The sequence below is a fragment of the Falco naumanni genome, chromosome 5, assembly GCF_017639655.2.
Source record: "Falco naumanni isolate bFalNau1 chromosome 5, bFalNau1.pat, whole genome shotgun sequence".
Lineage (NCBI taxonomy): Eukaryota > Metazoa > Chordata > Aves > Falconiformes > Falconidae > Falco > Falco naumanni.
The window spans coordinates 37295408-37315850 of record NC_054058.1 but is presented as its reverse complement, the minus strand read 5'-3'; the positions used below and the strand labels follow the sequence as shown (position 1 = coordinate 37315850).

The following is a 20443-nucleotide window of genomic DNA, read 5'->3' as shown; positions in this document are numbered from 1 at the left end:
GGGGAGGGGGATCCCGCCGAGGCCGCTCCCCTGGCGCCAACGGCCGCCCGCGAGGTGAAGGGGGAGGGGAGGCGGCGGCGCAGCCGCCATTGCCCCGCGACGGTGTGCCGGCGGGCGGGGACGCCCCACGCGGCTCGGGGCGGCCGGGAGGGCGGCCGTGAGCCCGGCGGGCCGCGGGCCCTTTAAGGCGCCGACGGCAGGCGGCGTGCACATCGCCAAGGCAACTGGGGGCGGGCGCCGGCGGCCGCGGCGTGTAGTCGCCGGCGGCCGCGCTGACGTCGGGGGGAAGCTGAGCAATAACAACAGCGACGCGGGGCGGTGCGCCGGCGTCGGCGTCCGCGGTGCGCCTGCGCGGCCTGCGGGCCTGCTTCTATTTATGTGGGGGGGCGGCAAGATGGCGGGGGTGGAGGCGGCGAGGAGAACGTAGGGGGCAGCTCCGACCGGGCGGCGGAGGGGGGAGGGGAGAGGGAGGAGGAGGAGGAGCCGGTGGGAGGGAGCGCGGAGAGCGGTGTCACCGAGCGCGTGAGGCGGGGGCCGGCGAACGGCGGGCGGGGGGCGGGGGAGGATGGCGGAGCCGCGCCGGGTGCCGTTCATTAGCCTGTCACCCGTGAGGCGCCGCGAGGGCGAGAGCCCGGCGCTGGAGCGCGAGCCGGGGAGCCGCGAGCCGGAGCCGCCGCCGGCGGGCCGCGAGGCGCCGCTGTTGGCGCCGCCAGAGCCGCCGCACGAGCCCTCCCGGCCGGAGCCGCCGCCGCCCCGCGAGAGCGCCGTCCGCCTGGAGCCGCCCCGCGAGCCCGGCCGGCCCGAGCAGCAGCCGCAGCGGGAGCCCCCCCGGCCCGAGCCGCCGCCGCTGCCGCCGCCGCAGCTACCGCCGCCGCCGCGCCAGAGCGGCCGGCAGGAGCCGCCGCCGCCGCAGGAGGCGCTCCCGCTCCGCCAGACGGTCCGCCTGGAGGTGGTGCTGAAGGACCCCACCGAGGAGGGCTGCGTGGAGTTCAGCTACCCGGAGCTGCTGCTGTGCGGGGACTCGCGGGTACGGGACCTTCCCCCCTCCCCCCCCCCCCTTCCTCCCGCCGGGCCGGGCCCCGCCGCGCTTCCCTGCCCGCGGCCCCAGCCTTGCCGATAACACTGTCGGTGGCCCTGTGCGTTGGGGGTGGTCCCGGGGCGGTGTCCCGGAGGGAAGTCCGGCGGCCTCGCCGCCGCTCCGGGCTCCTCCTGGCGCTGAGGCTGCGCCTGTGCCCGAGGCGGGAAGGGGCGGCTTCGCACTTGCCGTCCCCGAGCTGGGCGAGGGCTCCCGGCGTTTGCTGCGGGCAGGGGCGGGAGAGGCCGCTGGCTGGTGCCCTGCGAACCCCCGCGCTCCTGCCCGGCGTGGCGGCCTCCCTGCCTGGGAGCTTCCCATGGCAGCTGGAGGGAACTGTTACCGTGCCGGTCTGTTCTCCGGCTGGTCCAGGTTGCGTGCGGGTGGAGAGTTACTAGCCTGGCTCTGTCACAAGCCTCGAGACGCGGTGAAGTGAGCGTGGGCAGGCTGGGACATGGGTTTCTGCGGTCTTGAGTTGGGCAGGGGTTGAATGAGAGTTAAATGTTGTTGAGACTGTAGCCTCACCTGTAACTGTGAAGAACTTCATTCGAGAGAAAAAGTACTTTCCCTTTTCTCCTAACCAGAAAATACTTGGTTCTCGAACTACTTTGATTTGTAAGGAGAACAGCTTGTGCAGACAACTTTAAGAAGCAAGTAGTATTAGCCAATCGACAGGAGCTGGTGTTCGTGTAGGAAGGAGATGGATGTCCTTAAGCGGGTCATGCTTAAGCCACTCATTCTTAATGAATTGAGGATACCAGTGAAGTTGCAGTTGTTTTAAATAGCTGTGGCTCCTCTTTAATTCCGGTACATAGAGGAAGTTTACACCTTATTGGGAAGGACAGGGGGGCGCAAGGAAGTAACTACTACTGAGAAGGTTCTGATAGCTCTGGTTATAAAAGCAAACTTCAGATGCTAGTCCAGCTATTGCTGTTGGATTTTTACATCCAGCAGAAACTTGAGTATGGTTAAAACTTACGTTTTACGAATCAAAGGCTTTCTAGGTAGTGCTGCTGCTGCCATAACTATACTTGGCAGCTTGCAGGCTTTAAGCTCTGTAGGAGGAAAGACATACACACTGGCTTGTGTTTGAATGTGAAAGACAGAAAAATCAATGACTGTGATTTTAATCCCTCTGAGATGTTATGATGCAAGTTAAAAGGTTCCTTCTGCTCATCCTGTCCTACAGCTGTTGTGGGCAAACAGTGCCAGTTCTGACTACTCTTGAATTGGTGTAGCGTAAGTATGCTGCTTTGTCAAATGCCGTCTTTCTGAGCAGTTCTTGTATGAAGGTGAAAACAGTGTTATGTTTAGAAGTGGTTTAGTATGTGGAGGTTCACTTCCCTTTGGCAGTTCCTAGTTCCAGAACTGCCTTTTTCTGTAGGTTGGTAATATGTTAGTCACATAATACAGACAAAATGGCTTTTTTTAGGTAGTTCCTATGCAAATTCCTTGTCTTCTGGGGGGAAGCATTGATTCAGGGGATTTTTGGTACAGTTGGGATCAGAGACTGCTTTTCAGGCAGAAATGGTGATAGAAATGCTTTATAAGAAACTGTGTGTTTTTCAGCTCTCTGTAGAGTCCAGATTAAAATGAATGCATCATAATGGCCTGTCTATTGCTGGACTGTGTGGAACAATCAGCTGATGGTGTAAAACAGGGTCATAAATTGTGATTCTGGACTTTTATTCTTGCTTAAAAACTGATGTGCACTTTGCCTGTAAGTTTAACTTGCTTGCCATATGGTAGAAGCTGGAAAAGCAACTCTGCTGTGATAGGGAGGTTTTAAAATACTTTATTAATCAGCATGAAAAGAGAGAGGAAACACATCTTATCCAGCAATAAAGTCAGTGCATGCTGGTTCCTTCATAGTTAAAGCAAGTACAAAAGAATTTACTCTGAACAGTGCAGGAGGCTTAGGATGACAGAAGTTTGTCTTATGGTATGTAACCTGTTCAAAGTCCTAAAATAGAAGAAAAAATTGTGAAAGGAAAACTGATCCTGCTTATGGAGCACAAGAGCTACAGTGATTTATACCATTTAATGCAGCAGAGAAAACTACATCGTTAAAACAAACCTTGACCAAGAAATGCCTGCCTTTCTACCACCTTTCTGCAGAATCTGTGAGATTTGCTCTTTCCAGGTGGGCAGTAACTAGTCAGCAGTTAATGCTGTGGTTTTAAGCAGAGTTTTAGATTTCCAAATTTGTTGTTGTTTTAGTAATGATTCAGTTTAAAGTGAACAGTTCATATAAACTTAGCTGTGCAAACTGGGTTTGTAGGTTGAAGATTGATTGGGTTTTCTGAAAGCTATCATTGATTCCTTAATCCCTATAAGAATTCAGTTGACTTCCTTATAACTATTCCCATTGAAGTTCAGCATTACAAAATTAGGAGCTTGTCCTTCCATCTTGCAGTGTTACTTGGAATTGAAGCAACCAAGAAAGGTTCTCCGGAGGCAGGCTGTTCTGGGAAGACAAGGACTGGTGCACAGGGATAACTTCAAACATTGTTTTAATAGGTCTGTTAGTGAAATGGTAGAGAATCCCAAAATTTACTTGACAGGATGGGTGCAACTGTTTTTTGTTTTTTTATTCCAAATTTGGGTTCCTAGCCTGAATCAGAAGTTAGTGGAAATATTTGTTAGGAACCAGTGCTGTCCTTGCTTTTTTTGCCTTGATAAAGAGAACATCCTTTGATAGTGTTATTTGTAGACTTCATCTTTTGGTAGGAATTACTTCTGTAAATTTTTTGGATGTGAGTAATAAGTTAGTGTGGTTGAGGAGTTATTTGCCTCTTAAACTGGCAGAAGTGAAAGCATACTCCCTTTTCTGTTGGTGCAATTGAAGCTTGGTGTGTAAAACTAAGTGGGTGAGCCAGAAGCCCAAGTTAGCTTCTGTCAAGAGGGCTGTAAAAGGTGCTGAGGAAGTAATGTCTTAAAGTTTTATTGCGAAGTCTGAGAGACATCCATCAGAGCACTCGGAAACTGTCAAAACTAAAATTTGCTTGAATTTCAGATTCCAGTAGCACTGAACTAATCGAAGTGATAGTTACAGCTTTGAGAGTTTGGTGGAGAGAGGCAAGTTAACACTTAAGTAGTAAATTTTTCAGACATCAACCTTGTTTCATTTCATGAATAAAAAACCAAACAAAACCCACTTACCTAGCAGAAGATGTGGAATAGGTTTTCCCAGCTAAAAGTAGAGAAAACGTTGCACAAATTGAGCAGTATTTTTATATTTAATTATGTCTACAGGAAATACGTAGGTAATTTAAACATATGTTTCAGGATTAACTACAACCTCTGTTAATTTCTTCTCTATGTACTCAATTTAGAAGATGTAAGATAATCATGTGGTGTTCGCAGTTTTGATCAGCTTACCTTCTTCATTTCATTGGTTTTGATGCTGTTGAGCTACTATGTTGGTCATTATTTGTTCACCATTTAGTCAGTATATTGGCTCTTCCTACCATTGAGGAAGGATCTTGCTTTTCTGAACTTAGTGTTGCTTTTTGTTCTTAGTCTACCATAAATCTTTGTTTATTCATTGATGAGTGGTCCATGTGCAGTAAAGTTAGTTGCCACCCATAAAGTTCTGTAAAATGGTGGAACGGAGTCCCATATTTTAGCATCCTGGTACCTTTGCACCCTTCCAACAATTACTGTATTTGATGTGAACGTTTAATTTGAAGAAGGCTGCCCTGTATTTCTGCCATACTCTATTTAAAAAAAAAAAGGCAAAGCACTGTATATGCCCTTGATTACTGCTCATTGACTTCGTGTCAGTGAAAACCTCTTTCTCATAAAAGAAAAGAAAGAGGAGGGGATACTTCCTGCTTATTTGTACAGCTGGAATAGTAAATCTCTATTGTCCCTGTGGCTGCCATAGTGGCAATCATGTAGAATTCATGCTGTGATTATTGCGTTTAGCTAAAGAAAAAAATAACAGTACAAGAGTCAAAGGAGTTACATTAGTTACGGTTGTAACTTACTGAGGCTTTTAGTCCTCTGGCTGCCTCCCTGCTGATTTGCATACCAGGTACATCCTGTGTGTTGTATCTAGAAGGATCACGGCACCAATAAGAGGCACTAGTGGAAGCAGAAGTGAAAAGGAGTTGTATTTAGAGTTATTTCTCTTTGAATCTCAAATGACCATAGCTCTCCCTTACGCTTACACTTTCAGTTGAGGCTCTAGTGGAATGCTTGGGAAAATAGAAATCTGTTTCTTTCTCTTTTCTGTTTGTGTTATCATTCAGGGTTTTTCTGATGAGAATTGAATGGGTCAAACTAATTTTTAGAGAATAATGTAAGTATCTGGACTCAGTATGAATTCTGACTACTTAGTCATTAGAGTATCACTAATTGACATTTAATAGTTTCTGATTAGAGGCATTCTGTGTGTTTCTTATGGAATGAATATTTAACTTCTGCATTTTTCAGAAGAAACTGGTTCACTCGGAAGATCCATTTAATGATGAACAACATGAGCGGCATGAAGTAGAAATGCTAGCCAAGAAGTTCGAGGCAAAATATGTGAGTTACTGTACCTGTATTAAAATATACATGTATTTAATGGTGATAGCTTATGATTCTGTAGAGATGTTAACATGTTATTTTTCCTGAATAGGGTTGTTAATGTAGTGTCAAATACCTTCTGTGTATTTCAGAGCTGACTGTCTCATATTTCATTTAAGCAGCTTGAAGCTGCTACAAGCTTATTAGACGGGTCTGCTAAATAGATATGTCTATAGGATGTTATAGCTTGTGAAGCTATTCTTGGAAAAGCTTCCTATATAAATACAATTGAGTAATAGATGCAGGTCAATATTCATGATAAATATTGTGCCAGAGAAAAGAATTTAAGTAATGCTGTTGTGTGCTATTGAACAGCTCTTCTGTTTGGGCTAAATACTGATGAATCTTGATGAATTTCTGACTAGTTTGGAATGCTTCCAGAAGAGGTTATTGTTGAATAACAAGTCATTACCTGATGAGTTTATCTTGTAGCTGCCAGCTACGTGAAGATACTCGGCTGACTCCTGAAAGTGTAGCATGAATGACTTGAACAATGCTAGGTAGTAACATAGAGGCTTTCACTAATAAATGAAGGTAGAAATCAGAAAATGTTGACTAAAACCACACCCAAACAGGTTTAAGAATTCATATGGGTAGGGTTGGGTGATTAATTCTGAGCTGGCAATCAAAACTCATCATCATGCTTAGGCATGCTGATATTCTGGATTACTAATAGAGCACCTCAATAATAAAGAAGGGAAACAAGAGCAGTCATGTGTATCTTTTGCCATTAATATACATATTACAATCTTTGTCTGACTTAGTAGGATGGTTTTTTTTCTGGCAAAGGCAGATTTCTTCAAGTGCCCAGTCTGTACATTGTGTAGAAGTAATTACTGTTTCAGGACATGTTAGCTATGATAGATAACAGAAGAAACCCTTAAACTGAGAAGAACAGTTTTCATCTTTTGGAGGGATTGGTGGAACCTAGTATACCCAGTGAAGGCAGTTCCAGAATACTATTTACCTTTCATTTGAATGGTGAATTAATTTTTGAAAGTGAGGGAGAAATTTTTCAACTATACTCCTCTAGAAAATTCATTTCCATAATACAAATTAAGGAATTTATAATGTCCTGAAATAAGTTGCTTAACTACAGCAGATGAAAGTCAGTGCTGAGCATGTAAAGCAACATATGTAGGAGGGAGTGGTAGTGGAAGCAATCTAATTTTACATATATGTTTATATGTACATCAAAGCTAAACATGTACATTTATGGACAAAATATGATGTTATTAGACTTAATGAAAACTGGAGTTCAGTGCTCAGTAGTCATAAAAAGGGGCAAATAGATACTTATCTAAATTCAGCCCTTTCATTCCCTAGCTGAAGTGTCTTTAACATTCTGTTACTGTACGGAAGCAGTGTTTTTTACCTTTAAACATCCTTGTTGGCATACTGTTCCCTTTTTTGTTCTAATTTCTTTTTTTAAATGAAAGGATATTAACAGTAGATGTCCTGATTTATCAGTGATATAATGATGACTTACGAGTTTGTTCTCTGATCCTTTTTTTCCCCAAGTCCCAATTCTTTTCAGTTTTGACCACTGTTGATTGGTGAGCAAATGTCATATAACTGCCTGGAACAACTTCAGTGCTTCCTGAGCTGCAAAACACATTGGGAGCACGCTGTATTTGTTTTTCTTGTTTGGTTTGTACTCTGTTTGTGTGGATTACCTTTTATTGATACTGGATTCAATTGATCATTTACCATACTAAGTTCAGAGCAACTGTGAGGTCTTTCAGTGATTCTTCAGATGTCTTTTTTTGTTTACTATCCTCAGTAATTTCTGTCATCACACCCTTCCTGCAACTGTCAGCCCTCTGCTTCTAAAGATGAATGAATACACCTTCCTTGGTGATTTCACTGATTACTTTCTTTGCCAAAATGGAATACTTATTCCTAGCCTTAAACCAGACATTAATTTGAGTGGATGTTGCCTTTTATCCCATGGTAGTTTCTTGTCTTTAAAGGTCTTTCACCCTTTTCTAAAAGCATTTGAAGTACTCTTTTCAGTCTACCAAAATTCTTTACTGCTCTGGAATGTATGTTCTGTGCCTGCTGGTTCTGTTCTTTATAACATCTATTAACTTGTCAAAATATGGAAATCTGGTTTACTGGTTTAAGGAGTCTGTTGTGACCCTTGATAGAGTCTTCAAAAATTGACATTGTATTTGCTACCTTCTTGTCCTGTTGGGCAAGGTTGTGTAAACTTTAGGTTACATGCCACAGTTAATTTGTTGAAGTCACAGTGACTTTTCTGAATACTTGCGTGAGTACTGTTTGCAGCCTCAGGAACTAGACATCTTCATTTGCTCTAGTATCATGACTGCTTATATTCTGGGACAGAAAGGTGGGAGGGACTCTTCTGGGAAAGGTGAAAAGCTTCAGTAGTAAAACTTCCCTGAACTGCTGCATAGTAAACACTGATTTAGATAATCCCTTCACTGCTTCTGCTGTGGTCTTGCATCCTTAACATCTTGATCATACGGGCTTTCAACACTTCCTTAAACATAGCTGAGTAGAACCAGGCCTGAAGGAAATTCTCTAACTATACATACAATGGTTCAGATACTTTCATATATCTGAATACAGGTTATTGTTTTAATCATGCTGTGTTTAATTCTGCTATTATGAGACTTTTTGTTATTAACTTTGTTCCATATCTGCACTATATTTTTGTGAATAACAGGCAGTCAGAATACATTGACAATTTTTTTTAATGCCCATACACATAAATCGTAGAACAGCCATTGCTGCAAAAGGATTTTGGACTCTCAAACAAGGATGTTAATGGTTACTTGGACTGAGCAAGAGATGTGGTACAGAGGTGGATTGCATTACACATTAGTGAGATGAGTGGAGGTAAAGTATAGTTTGTGTAGGATTCTCCAGACAGCCTGCTGGCACCTCAGAATCGTGAACATTGCATGAGCTTTTGCACTGGAGTTTAAATAGAATTCTTAAGTGTAACCTTTATTTTTCTAAGCTTTTTTTCTTTTTTTAAAAAATGAGTTTGTATGAGAGAAAAAAAAAGTACTGCGTGTTTTGGGATTGTGCAGTCATCCAGATGTCTTACCAGGTGAGTGATGGTAGGGGATGATAGGACTGATAAGAAAAGTTAGGAATACTCAGCTTGGAATATAGCTTGGAAACCTGAATTAAAAATGGAACTCACATTTGAGGTTTTTCTTCTAGGACTACTACATGCGTTTTAGTTATAAGCAAGAGACTCCTGTTTGCTTGCAAAAGTACATACTTTGTTACAAACTTGAACTTTTGCAAAATATTGTTAAGATGCTTACACTTCTCATAAAAGAGCAAGGATGAAACCTTTGCATAGTGTCTGCATACTCATAGTAACATGTGCGTTGTGATACTTGGATGTCATAACTGAAAAGACACTCCTTCTAAACGTGCTTAAACTGTAGAGTACAGGCAGATAAGCTTCAGAAGCAAGTCTTCTCAAATTTGTGGAAGAACACTGGTTACTATTTTAGTGAGGGTGGCTTTGGGAGAATTTTACCTTTTAAGAGCTCTATATTGACAATTTAACAACATACAGAAGTTAGAAAACAAGGTCTCTTATATTCCCATTTGTATAGCTGTAAGTTTAGATTCCCTGAATGTTTGAGCTGGGTGTGAATTTTTACTTGGCTCGATTTAACAATAAAAGTTTCACATGAGAAGAGTACTTACAGCTTAAAATGAAGTTTACCATCTTCTGGAGGTGAGTCCACAGTCTGTGATGCAGCTTCTAGCTTTAAGTTACTTAAGTAACCATTTCATGTCCAGTCCTATCAACTGAAGTGATACCACTTGCAGTTCAGGTGATTTTATCTTAGTATGTTTTTCTTCAGTTATGTTGTATGACTGTTGTAATTTCTTGAGAACTCACAGACACCATATCTACAAATGCCAGATCAGTATTTTTTTTTCTTTGACTTAGGTTGCTTCTCTACAGGAAGTAAAGCCTGTCTTGTGTGGGGAGGCACTTTACTGAATGCTAGGCTACCAGTATTTTCCTTTGTAATGACTCCGTAACATACTGAAAAACTTAACGCTTTCTGAATTATCCCAGTCCTATCACTATGTTTTAAAAACATAGGACAGTGAAACATCTCTGAATAGGAAATGTTAGGAAGATCTTGGTCATGCAGGAACCAAGTAGCTAGTGAATACTTTACAGGGATGATTCTGGTGAAGCACGTTTCCCAGAATTCATTCCGGTGTAAAAGTTTCTATTGGTCATCTAGACCAACTTCAAAGCAGCATCCAAGAAAGCAAAACTGCTAATTCCCTTGATAACCATCCCTCCAATGCCTTATATTTTGTAGAGTTTAGTATATTGATACCCCATTTCCCAAATGATATAAAACTTACTTTATTTTCAGGGTGGAAAGCCCCACAAACATCGGAAGGATCGCCTGCAGGATCTAATTGATATAGGTTATGGTTATGATGAAACAGACCCTTTCATTGATAATTCTGAAGCGGTAAGTAAGCCTCATCAGAGTGGCAAGAAGAAATAAGACAATGCTTTATTTTTTTTGATAGAGAAGAAAGGTAAGGGAAAATACTTTCTGTTCATGTATAACTGGTATGGACGCAAAAGGCATACTACTTTGGGAATCCAGTGGATGATTGTACTTGTAGTCTCGTTCAGCTATCATTATTCACTGCAAGAATTAAGAAAGTTGTTGCTAGATCACATAATTTTCCAGCTTTAGAAATCAAATTATTATTTGTGCCCTTCCTTTACTGTGGACTGAAATGACACTGGCTCTATTTGGTTTCTTGTACTAGCTATCTGGATTATTAGTAGATTACTGTGTTAATTGCCTGGCTTAGATCAGGAAGCTATTCTAGTTTTAAAAAACAGTACAAATAGGATGGTTATTCTAAACATTTAACTGAATATGTCTGAAAAAAATTGAGATAAAATAGCCTGGTTAAACAGCAGGATGTTACACCTTATTTTGTCTGGATATTTTCAGAAATGAAAACACATCTCATGGTAAAAGAAAAATGTGTTAGGTGGAGGAAATACCAGGGATATCAGGAAGTTTATATGAGAGCATTTGAAGATATCTTAGAGGTGATATATGAAATTATGAAAATGAGGAAAAAGCTTGAAAGAATGAATGGATGATGTAAAAGCTTGGAGACCTCCTATAATTCTCCTTTGTTAGATGCCAGGAAGAAGTAGGTGCACTATTTAGTCAAGTAAAACCAAACAAAAACCCAATAAAACCCACCGATCACTTAAGCCAACCTTCAGTCTCCTTCACTGCTGAGTGACAGTGGACAAAGCAGCAATGATCTGCTGCTCTGAAGAGAAGGGAGCTAAAAGTCTGAGTGAGAGAGGAAAGGTGATGAAAAGGAGCTGTGAGAAGAGACTAGGAAAATCACTGAAGTGCGTTACTCTAGCGTACATTATGTCAAGCCTCTATTTAAATTTGGTAGTAGATCTGGGAAATTATAAAACTTTGTAAAGAGCTTCTATGAGCTGGTGTTCATAGCTGTGAGGTTTCTGATGTATAGATGGTGCAGTGAATATTTCTCTTAAGAACTGCGTGAGGTGCACAGAAGTTATGCTGCGGGACTGAATCTTTTTGAGGAAAAGAAGTTCAACTGTTAAGCAGACTGAGCTCAGCTGTGTGTATTGTTAGTTTTTTAAGTAGGTCTGAAGGCACGTGAACAAGTTGCATGAAAATGGAGTTTGCTGTAGTTGCTTATTGTAGCTTGTATTAATTTGTCCCTTTTCTTGGTCTAGATTAAAATTGTAGTTGAACTTGCCAATATTAAACTGTCCTATCATTATCCCTCAACTTTTGGTTGTGCCATTGGAATAATATTGGAGCCTAAGCCTTGGTACATCCTTTCCAAAGGTCAGATTGTGATCTTCAGCTCAGTAAGAACAGGTGTGCTGTACTCCTGATGAGAAACCACTTGAACCTATAGGCTTATTTGGTTTCTCACTCTTGCTTAAGTTAACAATCCTCAGTTTAGAAATTTCATGATATGGGACGCAGGTTGTGTCTTGTTTTTTCTGAGTTGACTCTGACCAGTCACAGATCTGATATGTGAGTCGGGTAGCTTTCAGTACTCATAGTACAGGTCTCTGTTAAAGAGGTACGTGAGTCTGGCATAGTAAAGCACTTGCTGGTGTATTAGTACTTCTCTGACTGTGCCTCCTTCCAGCACTGTTCTTGTTACCAGCAGCAGACCTGTTACGTTTGCAGGAGCATTTACATCTGGTATCTCTTGCCAGACTCCTTGCAAGAACATACAAAAGGCAGTTGTTAGAGGACCAGATGGTTGCATCGTGTCGTAGCTGTGGAAGCTACTGGGGAGAATGGTGTATTTTCTAAAGATTGCTCTCCTGAACAAATCATTACGCCTTGAGTCTGCATTACAAATGCAGACTAGTGAGAGGACATCTCTGTTTTGCCTTTATCTCCATTTGTATATAGAAAAGAAGAAAAAAAAAAAAAAGCACTGTGTGCCAGCTGCAGTCAAAGTTGCTGTTACAGAGCTTAAGGGTCCTGTAATGTGGGGAAGTTCAACAAAACTTCTCATTCTACCTCAGATGCAAATGGGAAGCGTTCGGAAAGAGAATCTACATGTCTGGCTTGGTCATTTTCTGTGTGGCCAGCTATTAAATCACTGTATACCCTGAGAAACATGAGAGCCAGGCCCAGCCTAGACTTGCTGCTTTTTGGAAGATACACTTTCTTACATATAAAAAGCTGTAATATTGTGGGCACAAACACTTGAAAAATGAGTATGAGTGCCTTGTGAATTGCTTCATGAGTGGCATCCTGTTGTCTTCCTCTGTATTCTAGAAAAAAATAATTCAAAACTTCCTTAGAATTTTAGTCCTTTTTCTTGTCACAGGTATGAAAAATACTGAGCTCTTTGGCACTGAAACAGATTTATTCATTAGCTTTAGAGTTTTTTTCCTTCTCAAAACAGATTTTGAGGTAATGCCATCAAATATTATTCAAGAAATCAAACCTATACAACTCATAAGCCTGTTTTTTAGCAGGCATCGTAATTGAGTTAAGGAAGTTTGCTTGCTTCGGGTCCATTTTCACTTAAGGAATTTTGTACGTGTAACATAGATGCATATGTAACAGAGCATTTGGGTCCTCCAAGGATCCAGGAAGGCAATTGTTCTGCTTGTTTTCTTGAGGGCAAGGATCAGGGTCAAGTGCAGGGAATCTCTTAATGGCATGATTCTGGGGTAGTGGAATTTAATGGGGCTGAGTACAGATAGGTACAGGGCATGCTGTTCTGGAGGAGGGTTCTTGCAAAGTGCTAAAAGAAGGGAACTTCTAAGCAAAGAGATTTTTCCTGTCAGACTCATCAAAGATGATTGGTACCTGCCCTGATGAAGCAGGGTAGAATCTGGGCTGCTTAGTAGGCTGCATTGCCATTGTTTACCTCCGGTAAAAATGAAAACCATGCATGAGACTCTTACAGATTTGCTTTCATTGTTTATTCTGGAAAGAATTCTACGGCGTAGTAAAGACTAAATGAAAATACTGGAGAGAGGTTCTTGCATGTGTATTACCCTAAGTGACACAGTCAATTCCTGCATCTCATCTTTCTTCAGATTTGTCTCTGCTTAAAGGAGTAGGTACATAGTTACAGACTACTGTTTGCTTTGGATGTATCTGGTATATATGCTGTTCAGTTTTCTTACTTTGCTGTCCTCCTTGGAAAATTTTTAGCTGGTCCTGCTTGGAAGAAGTGGCTTTTCCACTCAGTGTAATTGCAGGCAAGTGGGAAATCCATGCTTCAGTCAACACAGTGGATATTTTTGGATTGAGCATTTTGATTGTAGTCAGTGGGTTATGAACTCTTAATTGCAGAAAAAAAGTAAATCAAGACTGTCTTAACTTTCGTTTCTAACCGCTGTGTAGTGGTTAGTCTGACGGGAAGTCCTAATCTTTATCTTAAAGGACCTCAGTGGTAGTAATACGCAAAACGTTCATAGCGTACAGTGAAAGCTGTCCCTTCTCAGTGTTTCAACTGCTTTGAAATTGAAAATAGGTTTTGCTGTAGTGTAAACTGCCCAGGACTACATTCTATGGGGAATGGTATTCCTGTAGATTTCTGCTTCCCCTCTGTTCTTCCTGCATGTGCACACATGCATATACGTGCATATCAGCCCCATTTGGCTGGACTCCTTGCTCTTGTGATGACCTCTGAATATTTGGTTGGTTGAATGCCTTCCTGACAATGTAAGCTTTATATAGGTAGAGATTCAAGGGGAATACAGTGCTCTCTGAACTTTCTGCTAATACAAAACAGGGACCTGGTGCTTGGTGAAAAAGTATGCTTTTTTTTTTCCTTACTCAGGTAGTAAGACTTGTATATCCAAAACAAAGACCACCTAGCACCTTCCCCCATTGTTGGGTAGGATGAATGCAGAGGAAGAACCATCCACCTGGAAACATGTAAACAGTGCAAGCTGTATTTTGAAGCAGTGATACCAGGTGGTCACACTGACAGGAACTGAAACGAAATATGAATGCCAAGAGCAATGGGAAGCATCCAGTACTTGGCCATATGTCAGTATTTAACCCAGGCTACTATATTCATGGTTCCACAGCAGCAAACACTGGTGTAAGAATCCTGTGCTGCTTCATAGAGAAAACTAGTCTATTAATGGTTTCTCATTCTTCAAAACAGGTACTTCAACTTAAAAACTTATTTTTCTTTAGCCACGTATTGCCTCAAGAGCTCAGAGTCTCTAAAATTAGACAGCCTTTCAAGGACTGGATGTTGATTTTAGTAATTCTGAACACACTGATAAAAGAGTTGCTCTTTTTCTCTCTGGGTTCTCTAGAATACTTTGCATAGTTTGAAGCCTTAGTCTCAGAAAAATTCTGTGTCAAGATGTACAGGTTTCACATTTTTGGGATAAATTTGACTTCATCTTGTAATCTCCAGGCTTATCAAAGGTGTGATAGATTTTTATATGATGTTCTCTCCCACCCTGGCTTCCCCTCAGGAGTTCCTGCTGTGTGTGATCTTGCTGTGAAGCTTGAAGCTGATGGATTGCCAGCAGGAGCATCTTGCTCAAGACTTTTGAATATTTGAGATGCTTTTTCCTAGTGAGAATGATAGCCATTTGGGAAACAGCAGAGCTCAGTGTGCTGATGGTGATTTTTACCTTTTTTTTTTTTTTTTTTTTTTGGGGGGGGGGGGGTGTTGGGTTCTAGGCCAGATGTTGTTTTAGGTCAGTTTGATGTTGTTCTCTCATCCTTCCTGCTCAAAGGAGCTTGTTTTATGCATAGCTATGGAGAGCAGTGTTGTTGCTTGAGAAAGATAAAATTCTCTTTAAAAAAACCCAACAAAACAAACGCCCAAAAAACCCAACCAACAACAACAAACCCAAACCTATCAACCTGCCTACAGAGGCATATACAGAAAAAGGCTACATAGGATCCATTATTAAAAGGGGAAATAAGAAGGACCCAGGAGACTACAGTCTGGTCAGTCTCAACTTGATGCCTGGCAAGATCATGAAGCAAATCTTCTGGAAGCTATGTTAAGGTACATGGAAATCCAAGAGGTGATTGGTGACAGCCAAAGAGGCTTCACTAAGGGCAAATTGTGCCTGACAGATTTGATGGCTGTCTATGCCAAGGTTACAGCATTGACAGATGCGGGAAGAGTGACTGACGTAATCTGCCTGGACTTGTCAACAGCTTTGCATGGTGTCCTGTGTGACATTGACAAGGGTGTGGTTTTGATGGGTGGACCACTCAATGGATAAGGAATTAGCTGGGTGGTTGCACTCATGAGTTGTGGTCAAGAGCTCAGTGTCCAAGTGGAGACTGGTGGCAAATAGCATTCCTCAGGGGTCCATACTGGGACCGGTGCTGTTCAAAATCTTTGGTGACATGTACAGTGAGATGGAGTGCACCGTCAGCAAGTTTGCCAATGACACCCAAACTGAATGGTGGCAACTGACATGCTGGAGGGAAGGGATGCTGTGCAGAGGGACCTTGACAGGCTTGAGAGGTGGGCCTGTGCAAACAACATGAAGTTCAACAAGGCCAAGTGCAAGATCCTGTGCCTGGACTGGGGCAACCCACAGTATCAGTACAGACTGGGTGGAGAATGGATTGAGAGCAGCCCTGAGAAGGACTTGGGGGTGTTGGTAGACAAAAAGCTTAACGTGACCTGGCAGTGTGCATTTGCAGCCCAGAAAGCCAACCATATACCATATCAAAATGTGGCCAGCAGGTCAATGACAACTGTTGTCCTGCTCTGCTCCACTCTTGTGAGACCCTACCTGCAGTACTGTGTTCAGCTCTGGAGCCCCCAGCATAAAAGGACATGAACCTGTTGGAACAAGTCCAGAGGAGAGCTATGAGGATGATCAGAGCGCTGGAGCGCTTTCCTGTGAAGACAGGCTGAGAGAGCTGGGGTTGTTTGGCCTGAAGAGGAGGGCTCTGGGGAGACCTTATAAGCAGTCTTCCAGTACCTAAAGGGGGCTTATAAGAAAGCTGGGGACAGACTTCTTGGTAGGGCCTGTAACGATAGGACAAAGGGTAATACTTTTTAGACTAAAAGAGGGTAGATTTAGATTAGATAGGAGGAAGAAATTCTTCATGGCAAGACTGTTGAGACACTGGAACAAGTTGCCCAGAGAAAGTGTAGATGCCTCATCCCTGTAAGTGTTCAAGGCCAGGTGGGATGGGGCCTTGAGCAACCTGGTCCAGGGGAAGGTGTCCCTGCCTATGGCGAGGGGTTGGAACTAGATGATCTTTATGGTCTGTTGCAACCCAAACCATTCTGTGATTCTGTGAAGCATTTTGACATTGGATTGGGAGATAAATTTAACATAGTTCTATTTTTCATGTGGAAAAAGCTGCCTTAGTAAACCATTTACCACAAACCTCATTCACACTGAATATGTGAGGGTGCATTAAAGCTTTTCGTTTTTTTAAGAGATTCACTTACTAGCTGTTTCATTGGCTATGGATTTGTATGTTTATATTAACTGCTCTTGTCTTTGTTCGTTGTCACTTTGCCCAGTCGTGGAAGTTCTGTGGCTGGGGACTGGTGCTTACCTGAGTGCACCATGTCGTCTTTAATAAAAGATGTCTTGCATGCTTCCCAGGTGTCTTCAGGGTAGATCTGCTGGTTGGCCCTTGACATGTCATATGTGTTTGTGTGAATACAAGGCAAATTTCTATGAGGAGATTCTTTCATTGCTTTTTATCCCTCCTCGCCCCAAGATAAATAAAGGTGTAAAGTAGAGGACCAAACAAATAAAGCAGATACTGTTCTGCTTAATGCAGAACAGACACGTTTAAACTGCATATGCAGCAGTCCACTAGTACAAGAACCATTATAACTAGAGGTACAAAGGTAGTTGATTTTGCAGAACGGGTCTGATATTTCTCAGAGCAACAGTAATGTTCTCTTACTCCTTCTGCAAAATACCATATCCTTTTTGGGGAAGGAATAACTTAATTTCTTAATTTTTTAAAATTCTGTGTTCTGGCCTAGGCTTCAAGCAGGTAGTTTACGACTGCTCATGTGTTTAGGGAACTCGGTGGGACAACTGTGAAACTGAAAACTCAGCGTCTGCATAGGTACTTGAAAAAACCTGAGAATTGTACCTGGGCTTTGTAGTACCATTGTTTAAATTTGCGTACATAGAGAATATAGGAATAAGAAATAATGATGATAACAGGCATAGGAATTTCTTGCTTTTTTTGCAAAATTTTAATTTTTTGAAGAGCAAAAAATAACTTCAAAAAGTTATTTGAGCTGCTAGAGGGGTAGATTATGGCCTAGGATCAACTATTCTTCATGAGTAGATGAATTTAAGTAGCACAAGAAACTCAGGTGTGTTCCAAAAAATATACAAACAATTAATAAAAGGGAGGTTATAACATGCCAAAGTAACAGATCTTTGATGAGAGCATTTGTCTTAAATGTCATATATGGTAAGTCTGGTCTTAATGTTAGATGAATGGAAAAAGAAAGCGTAACTTTTTTTCTACAGAAACGTCTAGTAATTCCGTAACATGAAGCCCAGAGAGGTTAAGTAATACATCACATATTCATTTGTAACCAAATCACTGAATTATACTTTCAACGTGGGTCAAAGTTCAGTCTCTGAAAGAATAGTTGAACACGTAAAGGTGGTCACATGAGTGGTCATACATTTTATAATTTAGGCTGAAATATTTTCAAGGCAGTAAGAATGTCATCTTGTTGCACTGAAGCTTAAGCTAATAGCTTGACTCCCGTGACTGGTGGAGGGGTGTAAAAGGTGGTGGTCATGGTATGAGCAAAACAGGGCAGTATATATATATCTGTTGGTACTTCTCTCAGGGTGCTCTGGTAGGCTGATGGTTTACAATATCTTGATTACTAAAGAAGGATTCTGCTAGGAGACTATCCTGTCCTAATCTAGCCTACGCTGAGCTAGGTATTATATCTTTAATAGTCTGTTATGGGGTTTTTTTTCCTGTTGATGCTTTGCTAGCTGTCCTTTACCCCAGGGTTAAAAAAAACCATAAAATTTGCCTGTGCATTTTGGAAGAGGAATGTTCTTTACTATGGGATAACTCTTTCTGCTTGCTTTTTGGTGTAGTCTTGGATAAGAAAAGTAATATATTGTTCTACTTTAACCTTGTTAAGATAGAACCTTGTTCAGGATTTCATTGTGTATTCTATTGTGCTATTTTTCAGAAAGGTAGTTCTAGTTTTTTGTTTGAAAACTTATTCTTAAAGAATAGCAAAGCCAAAGAGTGCATTTCAGTTCTTTGTGTCTTTAAGAAGCACAGAGGTCAATCAACTATGTTTGTGGGCAGTATCTTGAAGTATGTAGTGAACTGTATCATTATTCAGTCCATTTGACTGAAGCAACCATGTTTGACATAACTTCAGTAGCTTGTGTTTGTTCAGTGGGCTAATGATGATAAAAAATAAACAGCCCCTCCCTTAAAACACGGAAATGTTTGCAGGGAATCTTATTTCCAGGACTTAATACAGAAATGTTAAAAAGAGTTTTTGTATGCGTAATTTGATAGCATAGCTTGTTGTCTGGAAGGGTGCTGATTGAGGATGGTCATGGTCAAAATATCTGAACAGAAGACCAGACAGTATAAGATACTGCTCTGTGCTGTGGGTCTGGATTTCAGAACTAAATTGGTATAATACCTGAAATGTCACTGTTCTTATTGGTATGATAATGAAGCTGAAACTGGTTATTTTTTAAAAAATACCTTTCATACCTAAACATGTAATTAGATCAGTGGCACTAGAAGCATAGCTATGTAGCTCAAGGACAATAGTTGAAAATAACGTGCTTTTAGATGATTAGAGAATGTATCAGTCTTGCTTTATCTGCAGAATGATTCCATAATCTTTTATGGGGCAAATTTGTGTTTGCAGGAGTCAATCATATATCAAGTTCTGTCTGTCTGTAGGTCTGAGAATTTTAATTCTCAGTCTTGGAATGTATAAGGAGGAGCAGAACACTGTAAAGGGCTTAAACTGTTTTTCCTAATAGGATCACTTCTGCTGTTTCATACATGGAAAAAACTAGTGCAAAGCAAAAGTCTTGAAACGAGTTAATCAGAAGATTTAGAAGTTGCAAGAGGCAACTTCTCCCTTTAACTGAGAGTCCTGAAGAAACGTCAAATTTAAGTTTAATGTAGCTGTTGCTGGTATCTTAGACAATCATATTCAAATTTTGTGTTCAGTTAGGGCACTAGAAAATATAAGTTTACCTCAAAGGAGGTGGTACTAGATACATTCTAGTCTGCGCTCCTCAGTTTTAGGTAAGTTGAAAATAAAATGAAACCTTGAATTGTAAGTTACACCTTATTCAGTAGGCTGAGGACAGACGCTGTTTTGGTAGGGAAAAGTAAACCCTCTCAAGGGTTAAGGAGAACTGAATGTCAAAAATGTCTTAAAAGTCTGACTAAACTCATAGTCCTCAGCAGAAGCTGTTGAAACCTCAACTGGTAAGTTACACATCCACATCTTGCTGACCTTGTTTGCCTGCCGACTGTTAGGGGATAGCTTGTTCATCTGCATAATGAACGAATTCTGCCTTTCTGGTTGCCTTGTTCCTATGGATGTGCCACATAGCATGTTGATAATCCTAATAATCTGCTGTGATTCATGGTTTCCTGACTTGTGGACTATCTTTAATCGTTCCTTTTTCTTGTGTGGACTCCAGGCCTTCCTTTAGTGTTTTGCAGCAGAGTCTTCACTGTGTTTCCCTTTACTTGTTCTTCACTTCTTAGGATAATGGTCCCAACTTTGACTGTGCTTTTTCCTTCACTCGGCAACTACTGTATTCTGTTTTGATCCTGTCTTGCCCCAGCCTCACCGTTTCAGTTCACACCCTGTCAGCTCAAAAGGGAAATGCCTGCTCTGTCTATTAAGTACTGTGGATAATCACTTATTTTCTTTCCCTTTCATCTTCCTTGTATGTAGTGAAGCTGGTTGAGAGCTGTGGAAAAACATCAGATTTCTCTGAACTTCTTACCCAGCCTCCACTATCAAGTTTGCTTTGCATCTCCTACTTTGCATGATTGTCCTGGTCTCTTAAGATGAATGACAAGGCCGCAACTAAGCCACTTTGCTTTCATTTTGTCCACTTAATAGATTCTCCTGCTTTTTTGCACTAGTCTTTCATATGATCCTAGGGCATTTCATAGATCCTGTCACCACTTTTCCTTTCTCTTTCTTTCTGTACTGCTTGTTAAGCCTTCCATTCCAGGAAGATGAAAGCTGATGACT

The 20443-nt window shown here is 41.7% G+C and overlaps 1 protein-coding gene across 4 annotated transcripts in view; it reads left to right on the top strand.

Annotated features, from left to right (window-relative positions):
- The first annotated feature begins 565 nt into the window (after nt 1-565).
- UBN2 (ubinuclein 2) overlaps nt 566-20443 on the top strand; it is a 56216-nt gene continuing 36338 nt past the window's right edge. For 2 of the 4 annotated variants that reach the window (XM_040594857.1, XM_040594854.1), the window contains exons 1-3: nt 566-1027; nt 5513-5605; nt 10042-10143. In XM_040594857.1, coding sequence (XP_040450791.1) covers nt 566-1027; nt 5513-5605; nt 10042-10143 — 657 coding nt within the window. Of the gene's footprint in view, nt 1028-5512; nt 5606-10041; nt 10144-14722; nt 14824-20443 lie in introns of those variants that run through there. The other 2 variants (XM_040594856.1, XM_040594858.1) reach the window with 2 other exon arrangements.